The 15,104-nt window shown below is 29.7% G+C and overlaps 1 protein-coding gene across 2 annotated transcripts; it reads right to left on the reverse strand.

Moving 5' to 3' along the window:
* Window positions 1–510: 510 nt before the first annotated feature.
* LOC105639089 (MACPF domain-containing protein At1g14780) lies at window positions 511–7,115 on the reverse strand. Of its 2 annotated transcripts, none has more exons than XM_012223031.4 (7): window positions 6,609–7,115; window positions 5,148–5,386; window positions 4,069–4,270; window positions 3,857–3,934; window positions 3,571–3,754; window positions 2,755–2,921; window positions 511–1,439 (listed from the first exon to the last, which is right to left on the reverse strand). In XM_012223031.4, exons 1-7 carry the CDS (start codon window positions 6,858–6,860, stop codon window positions 732–734), a joined length of 1,830 nt encoding a protein of 609 aa, XP_012078421.1. In that variant the 5' UTR covers window positions 6,861–7,115; the 3' UTR covers window positions 511–731. The 2 variants fall into 2 exon arrangements, with proteins under 2 accessions (XP_012078421.1, XP_089577981.1); XM_089721855.1 differs by lacking the exon at window positions 6,609–7,115 and adding an exon at window positions 5,771–6,436.
* Window positions 7,116–15,104: the final 7,989 nt, after the last annotated feature.

Raw genomic sequence — 15,104 nt, forward strand, 5'->3', positions numbered from 1 at the left:
TTTTCTTTTCTTGCTTTTGCTTTTTTATCAGCTTTACTTTTGATTTTTATTGGGGGCAAAATATTGTCTTCATCACTGTCTTCAAAGGAAGATACAGAGACTGCTGAAGATGATGATGAAATGAATTTATAAGGATCGCAATCAACTGAGCATTAAAACATATATATTTAAATACATAATACTAAATATAAAACAATATTTAATTAAAACAATTGAAAATAAATCATTATATATGGAAGTTTTAGGTTCCTGCAACCTTAATCTGGGATCCCCAGAATTAAGTCAGAGTGTAGAGGGAGAAGAGAAAAGTGCCGTCAACACGGACTTAACCGAACAAACTTAACATAACAATTTTATTTAAATACAAAATACTAATTATAAAACAATATATATATATATATATTGTTTTGTAAGGTTAGGAAACAGCATAAAAATCCTAATTAGGCATTTCACCTTTTATCCTTTCGAGAAGCACAGCAAAGCATAGCAATATTTTCCGCACCAGAAACGAAAAACAAATGGCCTTCTCAACTTTTACAAACCAAATCCCAACATCCCAAAAAGTCAACTCAACAATCCTTTCTACTTCATTTTCTGTACAAACTGAGGTAAATCTCTCAAAATGACTCAAAACACTATAAAAGAATACTATAAACATTGGAAATAAATAATGAAAAAAAAAAAAAAACAGAGATTTAAAATCAGCTCCAAAATATATACATGGTGAAAATTCATAGATAGTCTAACAATGCAAACTTCACATGCAAACCTATCTTACCACCCTCAGTTACTAACTTAGCAGCTGTAACCAACCAATGGCCAGGAGCATCATGCGGACCGCGTACCACCTCAGCTGTCTCCACATATTTAAGCAGCTTTCCGGAGCGAACTGGAACTGGAGGACCATCCGGATATATGCCAGAGTTCAGTGCAGCTGGAGGTTTCTTTTCAGGACCAGCCATGGTTCGCTGAGTAAATGTGAATGTCGTACTCAGAGTAGTGAGAAAACTCGACCTACGAGACGCTTCTGGTGCAATGGTCCATTCAGTTTTCCTGATAGTGCAGTTGGGTAAATGTGAGAAAAGTAGACGAAGGTGAAGTACCGTGTTCGGCCACTTCCCTTTGCTAAGGAGCTGCGCACCCGTTACTATAAAAACACCATTTGAATCTCCCTGCAACCAGTTGGGATCATGCTTAACAACAGAAGTGCACACTTTAGAGTATCTCTTCCATCTAACTGGTTCCAAGAACTGGTCGCTCGATCTATAATCATCAGAGCCTCGCCATTCGCATTGCTTGCATATGGATGTGTCAGGTGGTGAAAAGTTCATGATATTTGGGAGGCTTGAAAGATGTTGTAGGTGCAATGCTAGTCGATTGCATTTTTTCCCCTCTAAGTACAAGCGTACACCAACCACAGGTTTTTTATCACTTGAAACCTGAAATGTCACAAGATGAAGAAACTAGTCATTTTATGATTGATAACTGCAACTTGTAATGCTATTCTTGCAGTTCCTTTGCGTAAAATTTCTAAAATTTGAATCTGGAGATGCAGTAATATCAAATATGGATTAAATTTTGTTTCATACTTGGAGAGACCTATAACTGCACTAGTTCAAGGATTGAAGGACGGATTATTTAACATTTCTTTTCAAGTGCCCAAATTCGGTAGTGATAAGTTGCTTTCGGTACAACAATAACATAAGCCTAAAAAAAGGACAAATTTACATTGCCAAAAGACAAGGACATATAACCGTATGCATGAAAAAATGGGAGGATAACATCTTATCCAAGGTAAAGAGGAATCGGATGACATACTGTACAAGTTATAATATCTTCAGAAAATCTTCAGCTCTTCCCTCAAAACTAAATCCCACATCAGACTGTGCAGACATACAACAAACAAACAAGCAGGAGACACAGAATTGGTGCTTCCCAATATATTTCCTTTGCTTTCTAGCTTGATTTAATGGACAAGTATAACCACCTTGATAGGGAGGTCACTGACCTAAAACAACTGCCAGCTTTTATATCCCAATTCTTGATTGTTTGAGAATTTCTAATTTTGGTATGAAGCTCATTCATATATCATTATTAATTTCAGAACTCTCAGGTCAACAACATATCTTAGACTATAAGATAACCAGAAAAGCAAACTTCAATAGTACATTCAGATCAGGTAATTGAAATTGAATAAACCCAAGCATAATACTTGAAACAAATTGCAAATTAGCCTTCAGCTAAATAGAACTTTAGAGAAATCCATGCATATCTAAAATTCTTTCCATATTTGAGCACCCTCTTCATAGAAGGAAACCCCCAACACTCACTTTGCCTTTCATGTAAAAGGTGAAAACTAGTAGGTTTCTAGAAAAAGCAGAAGTTCATTACTCAACTGGAAATATTATCACTATTCTGACATTCTTCTTTTTTTTTTTTTTTTTTTTTTTTTTGACATCACCCTTATTCCTCTGATGTATATGCTACCCCAGGCCTTCTGCTCTTTATGTCTTTTCTTCCGTAGAAGTATTAAGATGAAAATCTTACAAAAGAGAGAAAAAGAAGTGGAGTTTCACCCCCTGAGGAATTCACAGAAAGCAAAACAATCCCCTAAAATGAAAATTCTAACTATTGTCATGTGTGTGTGTTTGTATATGGCGATGTGGGGCAGGGTAAGACCAGTAAAATTTAGAAAAATTTAAACAAGCTAACAGAAGTGGTAGTCTACAGCTTGGTTTATAATTGTAGTCTTACCTGGGTAGAGCTAACATATAGTTTAGGACCCATAAAGCTGAATCTCAAGGAAGGGCAAGAAGCTTTTTTTCTTTGATGTCGAAGAGGCAACTCACAAAACATAGGTGCCCATTGCTTGGGAACTTGGAACTCCAAGAAGTACTGTAGATCCTCTGGAGCAGGTTTGTCTGGATAGGCAGAATGAACACAGTCTTGATTTATGCAAAACAAGAACTTGAAAGAAAAAAAAAAAAAAATCTATTGACTGCAAGGAATTACTAATCAACAAAGAAGTAAAAAATCAACATTGAGATGCCATTGGGTTGCCAATGGTTTTGGTAAAAACCCTTGCTTTTCCTTCCCTTCCCTTGAATCCCAAGCAATGGGCACTAGGATGGAGAAGAAAAAGGAACAAATGGTCACAGGAAAAGAACCACATCCATAGTCCAATCTAATTCATTTGTCTATGTCTGCACACTGACAAGATAGGGACAATGGAGATACAACTATGGCTTGTCTCTCAAGCTTGAATCCTGCTGGTCCAAGTAGAGGATAAATAATGCAAACTCTAAGACAAAAAATCTGTAGCAAGCCATGATGACTTGTGTAAAACCGAAAAACGAGGGAGTTCAAGAAATTATTGCAATAAACCCAAGATGAGAGCTTAGACCTCTTCTCTATTGTGAAAAATCGAAAAAGAGCTCAAAAGTTAGTGTACAATATCTGCAACCTAAGTCATTAAATATTGCAATGATAGTCATAAACAGAATTTTTGAGGCAGTTCCACTTAGAAAAGAAATGTTCATCTTTTTCACTAGTTGAGTTTGACATACTTACATCGCAAATACAAGTTAATTGCATGACTAAGATAACCGCTGCCTGGAATCCCAGTAAGAAGAGAAGTAATGGGTACAAACTTGAAGAGAATAGCTTCTGGTTTAATTGGCACTGTCTGGAGCCAGCTGGAGTGACTCTGTGAGAGCACATCTCCTCCTCTTTTTGAACAAATGATAGTGAGGCCCTGTCATGTTACAAAAGATTATTAAAAAAAAACACACACACACACACGTGCATAGTGCTTTTTTTCAGAACACATGCAATATATCCCAAGTTTCCAACTTACATCTTTGCTTGATGTTTCTGTAATGCTGGTCAATTGCATGGTGTTTGACTGCAAAATACGACTAAAGACCTCGGGAACCTATATGAAAGCACCACTTCATTAACCAGAGAGTATATGAATAAAAATTACATCATCAAATCCTAAAGAGGAACCAAATGCAACATCATACGGATAAAATTACAATATCACATGCGAAAGAGGAAGAAGAGTACTTTTTGTTTGCCATCTCTTGTGTTCCTCTGTAGTAAAGACGGGCTTCTTCTATCTGAAAATAGAAAATCTCCAAGATCCTCCAAATGCTTTCTGAGCTCAGCAGGAGGAATTGGTGAGGTAGGTTTCTGTCTAACACAAATTAGATCTTGACCTCCAACAGCCATACCCACTATTATGTGTGTACCAAATGATCGGATGAACCTGCCTAATAAAATTAATCAGCATCCATTGTTGATATGCCACACTGATGCAGCTCACATAGTCCATATTGCATCATATCAAATTGTTGAAGAGATGCCCCAATAACGCCTCTACCTCCCCCCGACACCCCCACCCCATTACACAGCCTCTACTTTACCGATACCCATGGCCCCACCGCCACTACTACCTTCAGAACATCACACATTACCATCATTACCAATCACCACTATCTACTAACATGGTTTTATTTATTAAAAAAATAGCTTTTTTAAAAGAGAGTATAAAATACCATACATATAGTTTTTGCCTTAAAACTACCTCATCCCTCCCTGTGCTCCAAATACATACAAAATGAAACCAATAGAATCTAAACCTCACATTAATGTTTTTAGGATTTGAAATATTACATAAAAAGATTGCAAAAGTATCTTTTCAACGGACTAGAATACAATATTATTGAGAATTTACATATTGGAAGTTCAGTGCTAAGATACTGCCTAGGTTTTTCTTCTTATTGTCCAACTTTTGATGTCTATTATTATCCCAGCACATTAATTCTTGTTTTCCACTTTACACTATCCATACTGCTTTTTATCTATGATAAAAAACTCAAATGAAAAACTTGACAATTCAGCCAATTTTTATCTCCTATTGGTTCTACAATCACAAGAACAAGTAGACTGTAAGTTATCTATTAAGCTTCACAATGTGAACAAATGATTTGATGAATATGGCTGATGTTGCAGACAGATGCAATCAAAATTTTGCTCATTCTATTGGAGAAATAATCATAAGTTCAATACTGGAAGTGGTAGTAATGTCAGATGATCATCATCCTATGTATTTAACTTCAGATGATATTTAAATCGAGAAGTACCTAGCCAATGATGCTGGATCCCAACGAGGCGGAACAGCTTTCTTTACTTTCTCTTGTAGTATTAGTGGAGATGCTGTTAGGTGCAAATAGTACAACGAGATGAAGTAACCATCAAAAGCAAGATATTTGGTGTCTGAAGCATCATGAAACCAGTCTCCACTTAAATCAAAAATAGAATTAAGATAGCCTGAAGGCACTTTTCCTTGTATTGAAGATTTCTGATTAAGTAACTCTGACATCTGCAAGGAACAAACAGTTATCACTTATTATAAATGAATCAGGAGGAAAATTTTGACCAAGATGTATGAGATATAACAGTTACCGTGACTAACTTCACATATCTCTAAATGCAAATAAATTAAAACACTCAAAAAAACATCAATGGCAATTCAATGTCAACCTGTAAGTTTATAATATCATGCAGAACCTGAACAGAACCATGTAAGCACAAATGCTGCCTACATATACATCTCAGGCTTCCAAGGTACAATTGCACCAACTACCCAGAAATTCTATAAGAAAAATATCAATAATGAAATCTTGATGAGGGATTTTTTTAGCTTGGTACGGGCAATAATTTCCCAAATCAATATCTAGCAGACACAGGCTACCTTGAAATTTACCTATTATGTTTCACAAAGCAAAGATGTAATCGATCCAACTTCTGCTTTTGAGAATAAAATTAAACAGAACCCATCTGCCAAATATCCTTATTGTCACATAAACACACTCCAAAATGAAAGTCAAAGTCACCCATTCACTACTTATCCTCGTACAAATCACCTTAACAAAGGAGATTGTAGCTGCTTAAAAGGATTTTCCGGTGCAAGAAGCATTCCATATTAGTGGGCTTTGGGGAGAGTTGATGTACGCAGTGGTGCCCCTGCTTTTGCAAAGAGGTTGTTTCTGTGCCTTTACTTAGGTGCACAATCAAAGTAAAAAATAAATAAATAGCAAAATGGACGATAAGGAGCACTATATCCAAGTCAAAAGGAAAAGGATAAATAAATACAAGAAATAGTGAAAGGAAAATCCCAAATACAACAAGTGAAGTAGGGTTTCACCAACATAGGAAGACAATCATTTTGTTTAACAGTAGCATCCATGAAGCCCAAGCAATAGTTAGACGCTCCTATCAGTGTTACTAAAAGCAAAACTTGAGAGTAGGGTGAGTGGTCCGTACTCTCATCCATTACTTAATCCAACAATTTGACAAAGTAAAACCCAATCTGTATACCCTCAGGCAGTCAATTATACTCAAACAAAGCCACCATACCAGCAACAGATAAATCCAAGCTAATCATAACTCCATCATAAGAATACAGCGTAATTAACATCATTTTCGTAACAATTTATCTCAAATTTATCAACTTCAAAAAGAACTGAAAATGACTAAACACTTACCAAGATTGAAGAGCGAATTCATAAATACATAAAAAAAATCAAATGAAATCAAAATACCTGATTGAAATCAAGAACATCAGATTTGAAGCGAATTCGATCGCCTTTATCGCATCGAATGTCTTGAGAAACATTAGGAATGGTAAAACCACTACCAGGAATTAATATATCTCTCTTGTTTTCATCATCAAGCACCACAAGCTTTTCTTTTGCAAATCTCAATCTAAAATCACTGCTCAGATCAAAACCTTTACCTAAAGCCTCTATAGACCTAAACTCCATGCCTCTGTCTGCTGCTACCGCTGCTTCCATTCCCTTTTTCTTTACTTTCTTTTTAGAATTGAATTGATGAATGAAGAAGATGAGAAAAAATTATTATGACAATGAATATGATTTTTCAATTTGAGTCTTCAACAATTTGTATTTATGAAGTTGACCATGTCATAATATTTTTAATTACTTTCAACACTTGGATTATACTCGTTACTATTCTTCCAGAGACGTCTCTAAGCAGAAAAGCTCAGAGAGAAGCCGAAGAGTGAAGCAAACTACAAAGACAAACAAATATGCATAATTGGTATTTTCTTTTTATATTCTGAATAAACAAAATATATATATATATGGTTTAATTCCGATCTGACATAATTTTTATTGTAAGTTCTAAAATGCTTGTGTGCATATTATTCCGAGCTCAGATTACTTTCTTTTTAGGTAGTACTTTTTTTTTTTTTTTTTAAGCCAGCGATATCTGGATTTTATTATTAGTACCACCTAATTCGGCTCGAGACTTAATTGTAATTAAGATTCTGAAAACATATTTAGTTAGATCGAACTCAAGAATTTTTTGTCCCTTTCTACAATTGTGTTTTAGCTCTTTTGGCGAAGTACTAAGAAACTTTAGCCGCCGGTAGCCAACCGTGGACTTCCTATTGGAACGTATTGGCACTTACATCTTTCTTTCCCTAGAGGTTCTTACATCTTTCTTTCCCTAGAGGTTCCCGAATACACTGTCTCGTTTAATGAAAATCGAATTTGAAAGCTCTATTTACATATTCAGTCTGTATTACTAACTAAATTTTTTGTCGTATGTAAAAAAATATTAGGGACTGAGATTATATATATATATATGTATATATATATATACACATATGAATTGTTTTATAAGTACTATAAAAAAAATAATCCCTCTCCATAATTATACAATTAATTTAATTTTCGTATGTACAGTTAAAATCGTTAAATACAATTTTTCTTAATTTTTTTAATATAATATACTCTTGTATATTAATTGTAAATGGTCCATGTTATTCTATTATAATTCAACAACTCATAGTAAACTTTTGCCCTCAAAATAGACTTGTTTCCATTTTAGTCAACTCTCTTTTTAAAAGTATAATTAATAATCAATAACTAATTTTTTCGTTGTTCAATATACCCTTCTTTAGCCTTTCAAAAAAAAAAAAACCCTTATTTAATTTCTTATTATTATTAATTTTTCCACTCAATTTTTTACTGAAAATGGAGTAACATTTAAGATTCATATAATGATTTATTAGGAAACATGTAAGTAAGATTTATTATTCAAATAACGTTAATTATTATTCAAATAATGTTAATTATTTTTTTTTAATTTATCAAAATAAAATAAATATATCTTTGTATAATGCAAGATAATGTTGTTTGGTTTAACTATTTGTATTAGCTTAGCCGACAGCGACGATAGGTAATAGCGATGGGCTTATGAATGTTATATAAAATACATAATAATGGTTAAGAATATAATTATTTTTATATATTAATATGCGTAATAAATATTTTCTTAATTTTTAAAGTGAATATATTATATTTTATCTTTATATAAACAAAAAATTAAATAATATTTTTTTATAGAAATTATTATTTTAAAACATTATAAATAAATGATACAAATATAATTTTGATTATTACTTACTTTTATAAAATTAATAAATAATTTAAATAAAAATTAGCTACCAGTTAATACAAAAATTCTCCCAAATATATCTAAATCCTATTTAGGTGGTAGTTAGTTATGAACTTGGCTAATATTGATAACTTTGTCGATAAAGATGCACATTTAAATAGAGATAAATAAGAAATTAAATAAATTATCTTCTTTAAGGCAACTAAGGTTGGTATAAGATACATAAAAATATTTTTAAAAAGATTTTACAAGATTTTTTTTGTTGAATTACAAAATTTATAAATTTGAAAAAATAGACAAATTATCATAATATGATTTTTTTTTTTTTTTTTTTTTTTTGTAAAACTAGTCTTATTAACACATGCCTTACATAATTTCAAAAAAAAAAAAAAAAAACACATGCCTTTCACGTTTGTATTCTTCAAGAGTTCAATTTCCGGCCCGTAAATGCATTTATTAGAGTATTAAAGACATATATTTTAGGTTTAATGGAGATTAACACCTTCTTTGTTCTACCAAAAAAAAAAATTTACATTAGCAATATTTTGATAAATATAAATTTGATTTGTATATAATAAAATATACTAATTTTTTATAGTTACTATATTTTAATAAATATAAATATAATTGTTACATAAATTAAAATTATTATGAAAATAATTTGTACTATCTAGTAAAATAAAAATATAGTAATTGTTATTCAGAAATTGGTTATTATTAAATGAAAAACATTTAATAAATATACTATGATGAAAACAACAAATTTATTATACTATGATGAGCATTCAAACTTAAAGTAGTTTTCGTTGCATTTCAATAAAATTCCAAATGATGTATATTTTAAAACACTTCTTTTAAAGATATACCTGCTATATTTTTTTTACATAAAAAACAAAAAAAAATAACTTTATACGCGCAATCATAATAATGAAAAGACATAGTTTGAAAAAAAAATTAAAATTATGCAAAGTAACGTATCGACAGAGACTCAATAAAATAATTATAAAACCTTCGACAGTGAAATGGAACGGCAATAGTCTCTCCTCCTTTAATTAAATGTTTGGAATTTAAACTTAGGTACCCAGTCTCTTTAAATTTGAAAAAAGGGTTTTCTTTGCATTCTCACTTAGCGTGATTTCGAATTAATCAAGTTAGAGAGTTTCGGATACTAGATAGTTTCAATCAAAAAATTAATTTATAAAAATAAACTACAGTTATTTAATTATAATATAATTTAAAGAAATAGATTAGAAATTTCAAATTTTATATATAAATTTGCTTGAAAATACAATTCTATCCTATTAACTTATAGCTATATTTTTTTAATAAATTGATATATTTATTCTCTTAATATAAAAGATTTCTGAAATTAGAGAGAGAAATAAAAATGGAAGGAGGTTGGATGGTTCCTATTCCTAGTTTGTTCAGCTGTTGTTGACCGGTGCAATCAAAATTGGAAAAGCAAAAAAAATGTGTCGAAGGTCAACTATGATTACCTATAGCATACCTAATTCATACAGACTGTTTTCACTGTTTTTTTTTTTTTTTTTTAATAACTCCCGTGGGAGGGGCAGGTTAAGGATTTTGTCGCACGTGCCTTTGAATTCAAATTTGGTCGTTGTCTACCAAGTATCAACTACTACGGCTTTATTGCGTTGAATATTTGATTTTGGGATTACGAAATGCGCGGCTACTGATTACTGTATTCTAGGTTTGAATGGAATTAATCATAGTTGAAGTTTGTCAATGGTCATCAACGCTCTTAGTGCCAGACAATTCGACTATGCCTCTTGTTGTTAGAGGTGTTCATGAACTTTTCTAAACCGATTAATCCGAACCGAATTAAACTAAATCAACTTAAAATCACCTAAAATCTTATTTAGTCCAAAAAAATAGTTGTGGTTCAACTGAATTTGCATCTATCAAAAGTGCATTTGGATATGTGGAGAAACGGATCGGACTCTTTAGTACGAAAGAAAGGATGTTGAAATGATAATAAAAAAAGTTTACGAGGATGAAAAATAAATATGAGAGAAATATAAGAGAAATATAAGAAATTAGAGGATTATAAAAGAAAGGAGGATATGAGTGACTTGAATGCATGGTCTATATTAATTAATATGTTTATTACAATATTGATTTTCCTTATTTAAAAAATACCCTCCAAATAAAATGCAACTACTAAAAAATCTACATAAAAATAAAAAAATATCCTATTCGATTTGCAATATTAACAATTTATGGGTCCTAGCCCCAAGTGGCCCTCTTGGCACTATTTTTGAAATGCAATCCCTTTCAAGGTCTGCAATTTGAGCCTTTGTTTTGACGTTTGAGTCTTATTTTTGTTCTGGTGTCAACAAATCTATATCTATGTCCATAGGTTATCTATCTATAATCCATAACAGAATAAAATGTGGGAATGAGGGGATAACAGAATGTTGATAATAATAAAATTTAAGATATTATAAAATAATCTTTTAACTAATTAAAAAAATTAATTTAAATTTTTCTATCATTCAATTTGAGGACTTAGAAAAAGCTGTACACATATATTTGAAGACTTAGAAAAATTGTAGTGTTGAAGAAATGCAATAAGGGTTGAGAGAATGTGCGTTGAAACTGCTGGTGGCCTGGATTAAAGGAACAAATTGTACAAATTGAGAAAGAAGTGTCATAGTTGTCCTAGGTGACAACTTGCAATTATGATGTTTGCCATATGATTTTATTGTAACTGAAGTATTTTAGTTAGGAGAAAGATAAAAAAAAAAGTGTGTTGATATATAATTTTTTAGAAATTTTTTTGAATTTTTTTATGTTTCTATGATTTGATTGGCATATTTTTTTAAAAATAATAAATCAAATAGATATATAGCAATTAAACCTTTCAAAATTTTTAAATTTTTATTTTTTTACAAATTTATTTTTAAATGCTTAATTTTAATATTTGGTTGTAATTTAAAAAATTTTATCTATGAATATATATATGTGTATATTCCTTTCATTTGAAAAATAAATTTAAAAAAAAAATTTAAAAATTTTGAAAGACTCATGGGTTGTATTGGAATAAAGTTGTGTTAGATTTTAAAAGAATTATTGAGTTTGACAAAATTAAAGGATTTCTTAAGATTTCCACATATTCTATTAGAATTCTACATAGAGATTTATGGAATTGATAGGACTTTTTTTATAAATTTTGATTGACTTTGATAGAATCACAATGGTTTTTATATACCTAATCAAAATTAATTTGAAGATCTAATTGAACAAATTAAAAGGTCTCAGTGTCAAATGAAAAACTGAAAAATAATAAGGGACTAAAAAGTAAAATGTGTCATCTTCTCTAAAATTATTATTTTTTCATTAAAAACTTATCGCCACAGATAGTGAAAGGCCTGCAATGGCCAGCGTCGTCGACAGCCATTCCGCTCCCCTTAACCGTTATATTAAACGGATTTGGTAGTGAGTACTCTATCTATTATTAGTAAAAAATATATTTTAAATAAGTTCGAAATTTAGATAGTTAAAGATTCGCGGATACCCTACTCGTTTAAGAGATACTTTCAATGAATTTTTGGACGGATACAGGTAGTAAATATTTAAGACGGATTCGAATATAAGTACTTAAATAAGTATTAACATGGGTTTAGAACGGATACAGATAGTAAAATTTTAAACGGATACCTATATAGGTAGTTTAAAATCCGTGGGTATCCGTTCCGCTTTCGTTCTATTAATGGATGTATTAGATCAAGAGTCTATTGGATTTTAAAAGATTTTTGAAATCTTTGGATTTGAGGATGGATATGTGAATGACTATTTTATTCATACATAACACTCTAATATCCAACGAAACTCAATAATTTTATAAAATCTTTCTAAATCAATAATTTTTTGAATACCATCAAATTTGTATGGACTTTTAAAAAGTCATAATTGAATACCATCAGATTTTTATTGATTTTTAAAAAGTCTGAATTGAATACCATAAAATTTTAACAGGCTCTAAAAGAATCTAAATTGAATACTATTAGAATTTTAAAATCTTTTAAAATATACATACTCTTCATCCAATACGCTCTCCTTAATTGCCTCTATATACACACATAACGTTTTTAAGAAATTTTGAAAAATTTCCTTCATTTTTTATGATTTTATTTGATATTTTTAAAAACTAATTTTTTAAATAGATACATATAATTAAGGTTTTCAAACTTTTACTTTTTAAATTTAATTTTTAAATAAACATACGCAAAACGATATGATGGATCTGAAAATTTTTACATTGTTCTTTTGTAAAATTATTTTTTAGATATTTGATTTTAATTTAAAAGTGTTTATTTATGAGAGAGATAAGAAAAAGGAAGAAATATAAGAAATATATATAATAATTTGTGAATTAAAATGCATATATATATATATATATATATATATATATATTCTAATTTGATATTATATTATTAACTGTTGTAAAAAGATACGAGTATAAAAAACGAGCGGATAACAAATTATACTGCACTATATGTTAAAGAAAAGTTAGTAGTTTTAAAAGTAGATTTAATTTGATTTGTAAAATTGAAAAAAAAAAACCACTAATTAGTTCATAGTTTCGGAGTCAACTTGGCCCAAACTGAAATCATTGCAATTTTCAACTGTCTATATTTATTATCTCACAATTACGCTACTTTTCGAAGAAACATTTATTATCATCTAAACAGTCTAATTTATTAAAGAGCAGTGTTAATTGACTGATAATGGATCGTGACACTTCAAATAACATTTATAACCTTGAGTGGTTTTGGAGAGATAAATGGGTAGAAAAGAAACTTAATTTTGGAGGAAAATGTACTCATTAAATACATGTTCCCACAATTAATTATTTTACTTTACTTTATCACATAATTAATTATATATGTCGTTGAAAATGATGACAATCATTAATTTTTAATTTAAAAGAAATTGTTTTTGACATCATCATGTTTATTGGTCATGATTAATTTGATTCAAGCTAATAAAAATAATTTATGTACATAATAAAAATTTGAAGTCTAAAATGAATTCTATAAGGATTGAACAATATCCTAGTAATTATAAATTAGACTGCCAACCGAACCGGTATCATGACCTGATTAAGGTTGAATCGTGTTGGACAGATTCAACCAGATTCTTAATTTTTTATTTTATAATATTTTTACATAAATGTGTGTATATAGCAACAAAATAATTTTCAGCCCAATTTTAAAAAAAAAAAGTTCAATTTTTTCCCAAAAAAATCGGGTTTTATTAAGAAATTTTGATTTTGTCCAGTTTTATCAAGAAAACCCAGTTTTTATCTGCGGTTCAACTTGATTTTCTCAAAAAAATTCAATTTTTTTTTTCAAAAATCGGTCCAAGTTGATAATGGAATCGAACAACCAATTGATTTTGGTTTAACTGGTTCGACCGGTCAATCCGATCCAATTCCAACAATACTGTATATGAATATCCTTTTAATTTATTTGAGAGGATACAATATCCTAGCATATGAATCCTTTTAATAAAAAATTTTTAAGTCTAAATTCTATATAAAAATTTTAACCAAAGTATGGATTCTACCATTATTCATGCCTAATCGAAAATTTTTAAACTTGATTAAATTTAATTTAATTATTGTGTGACCAAGTGCAACTTTAACTAATTGTTACTTAATCTTGTTCCAATTTGGTTGTCTTAATTTAATTTAGTTCTAAGTACGAGACTTCATCAATCACTACTTGATTTAATTTCAATTATGGTATTTTACTTTACTTTAATTCAAATTAAATTGTCTAATTAATTTGATTCAAGTGTAACTTATTCAATTGTTACTTCATTTAACTTTAGTTTAGATATCTTAATTTAATTTGATTTTTGAATATGATTTAATAGAGTGTAAATTAACCATTCATGTTTTTATCTTTATCTATATACATTAAAAATCATATGTAGAGAACGTTCTATAGACTTATCATAAGAGAACGTATAATAAGTGTAGAAATGATTTGTATAAGGATTGATCCTGAGATTTTACTTATTATCCTGATAAAATGTGTGTTTATATGTCATTTAAGTTATAATTTTCAAGTGTGACATAATCAATAGTTACTTAGTTTAATTTAATTTGGATTAGATTATCTAAATTTAACTTGATTCAAATGTGACCAAATGTGATTTATTTAATTGTTATTTCATTAAATTTTAAATTAATTTAACTTAATAGTTAAATATAACTTAATAAAGCAAAATGTAAGTTTAAATGGGTTTAGCCTAGTGGCAAATTGTACTTCAAGAATCAATAAATGTTTAGGTCATTAATTCGATGCTTTTAATTTTTTACTATTTATTCACCATTTTGTATGTTTAGGTCATTGGTTCAATCATTCTTTTGTTTAATTTTTTACTATTTATTCACTATTTTGTCACTCTACCTACAAACAAAATACTTATTTTTGTGTTTGGTATTTAAATTTTCAATATATGTTTAACATACACTTCTTATGACACTAATTCTTATTTTTCTAATTCGTGATTACATTTTTAATTCATCTAATTTAACAATCTTTATATGAGTTAGATCAAGAGTCTATTAGATTTTAAAA

The sequence above is a fragment of the Jatropha curcas genome, chromosome 5 (genome assembly GCF_041381405.1).
Source record: "Jatropha curcas cultivar XTBG-Jc1 chromosome 5, XTBG_Jcur_1.0, whole genome shotgun sequence".
Lineage (NCBI taxonomy): Eukaryota > Viridiplantae > Streptophyta > Magnoliopsida > Malpighiales > Euphorbiaceae > Jatropha > Jatropha curcas.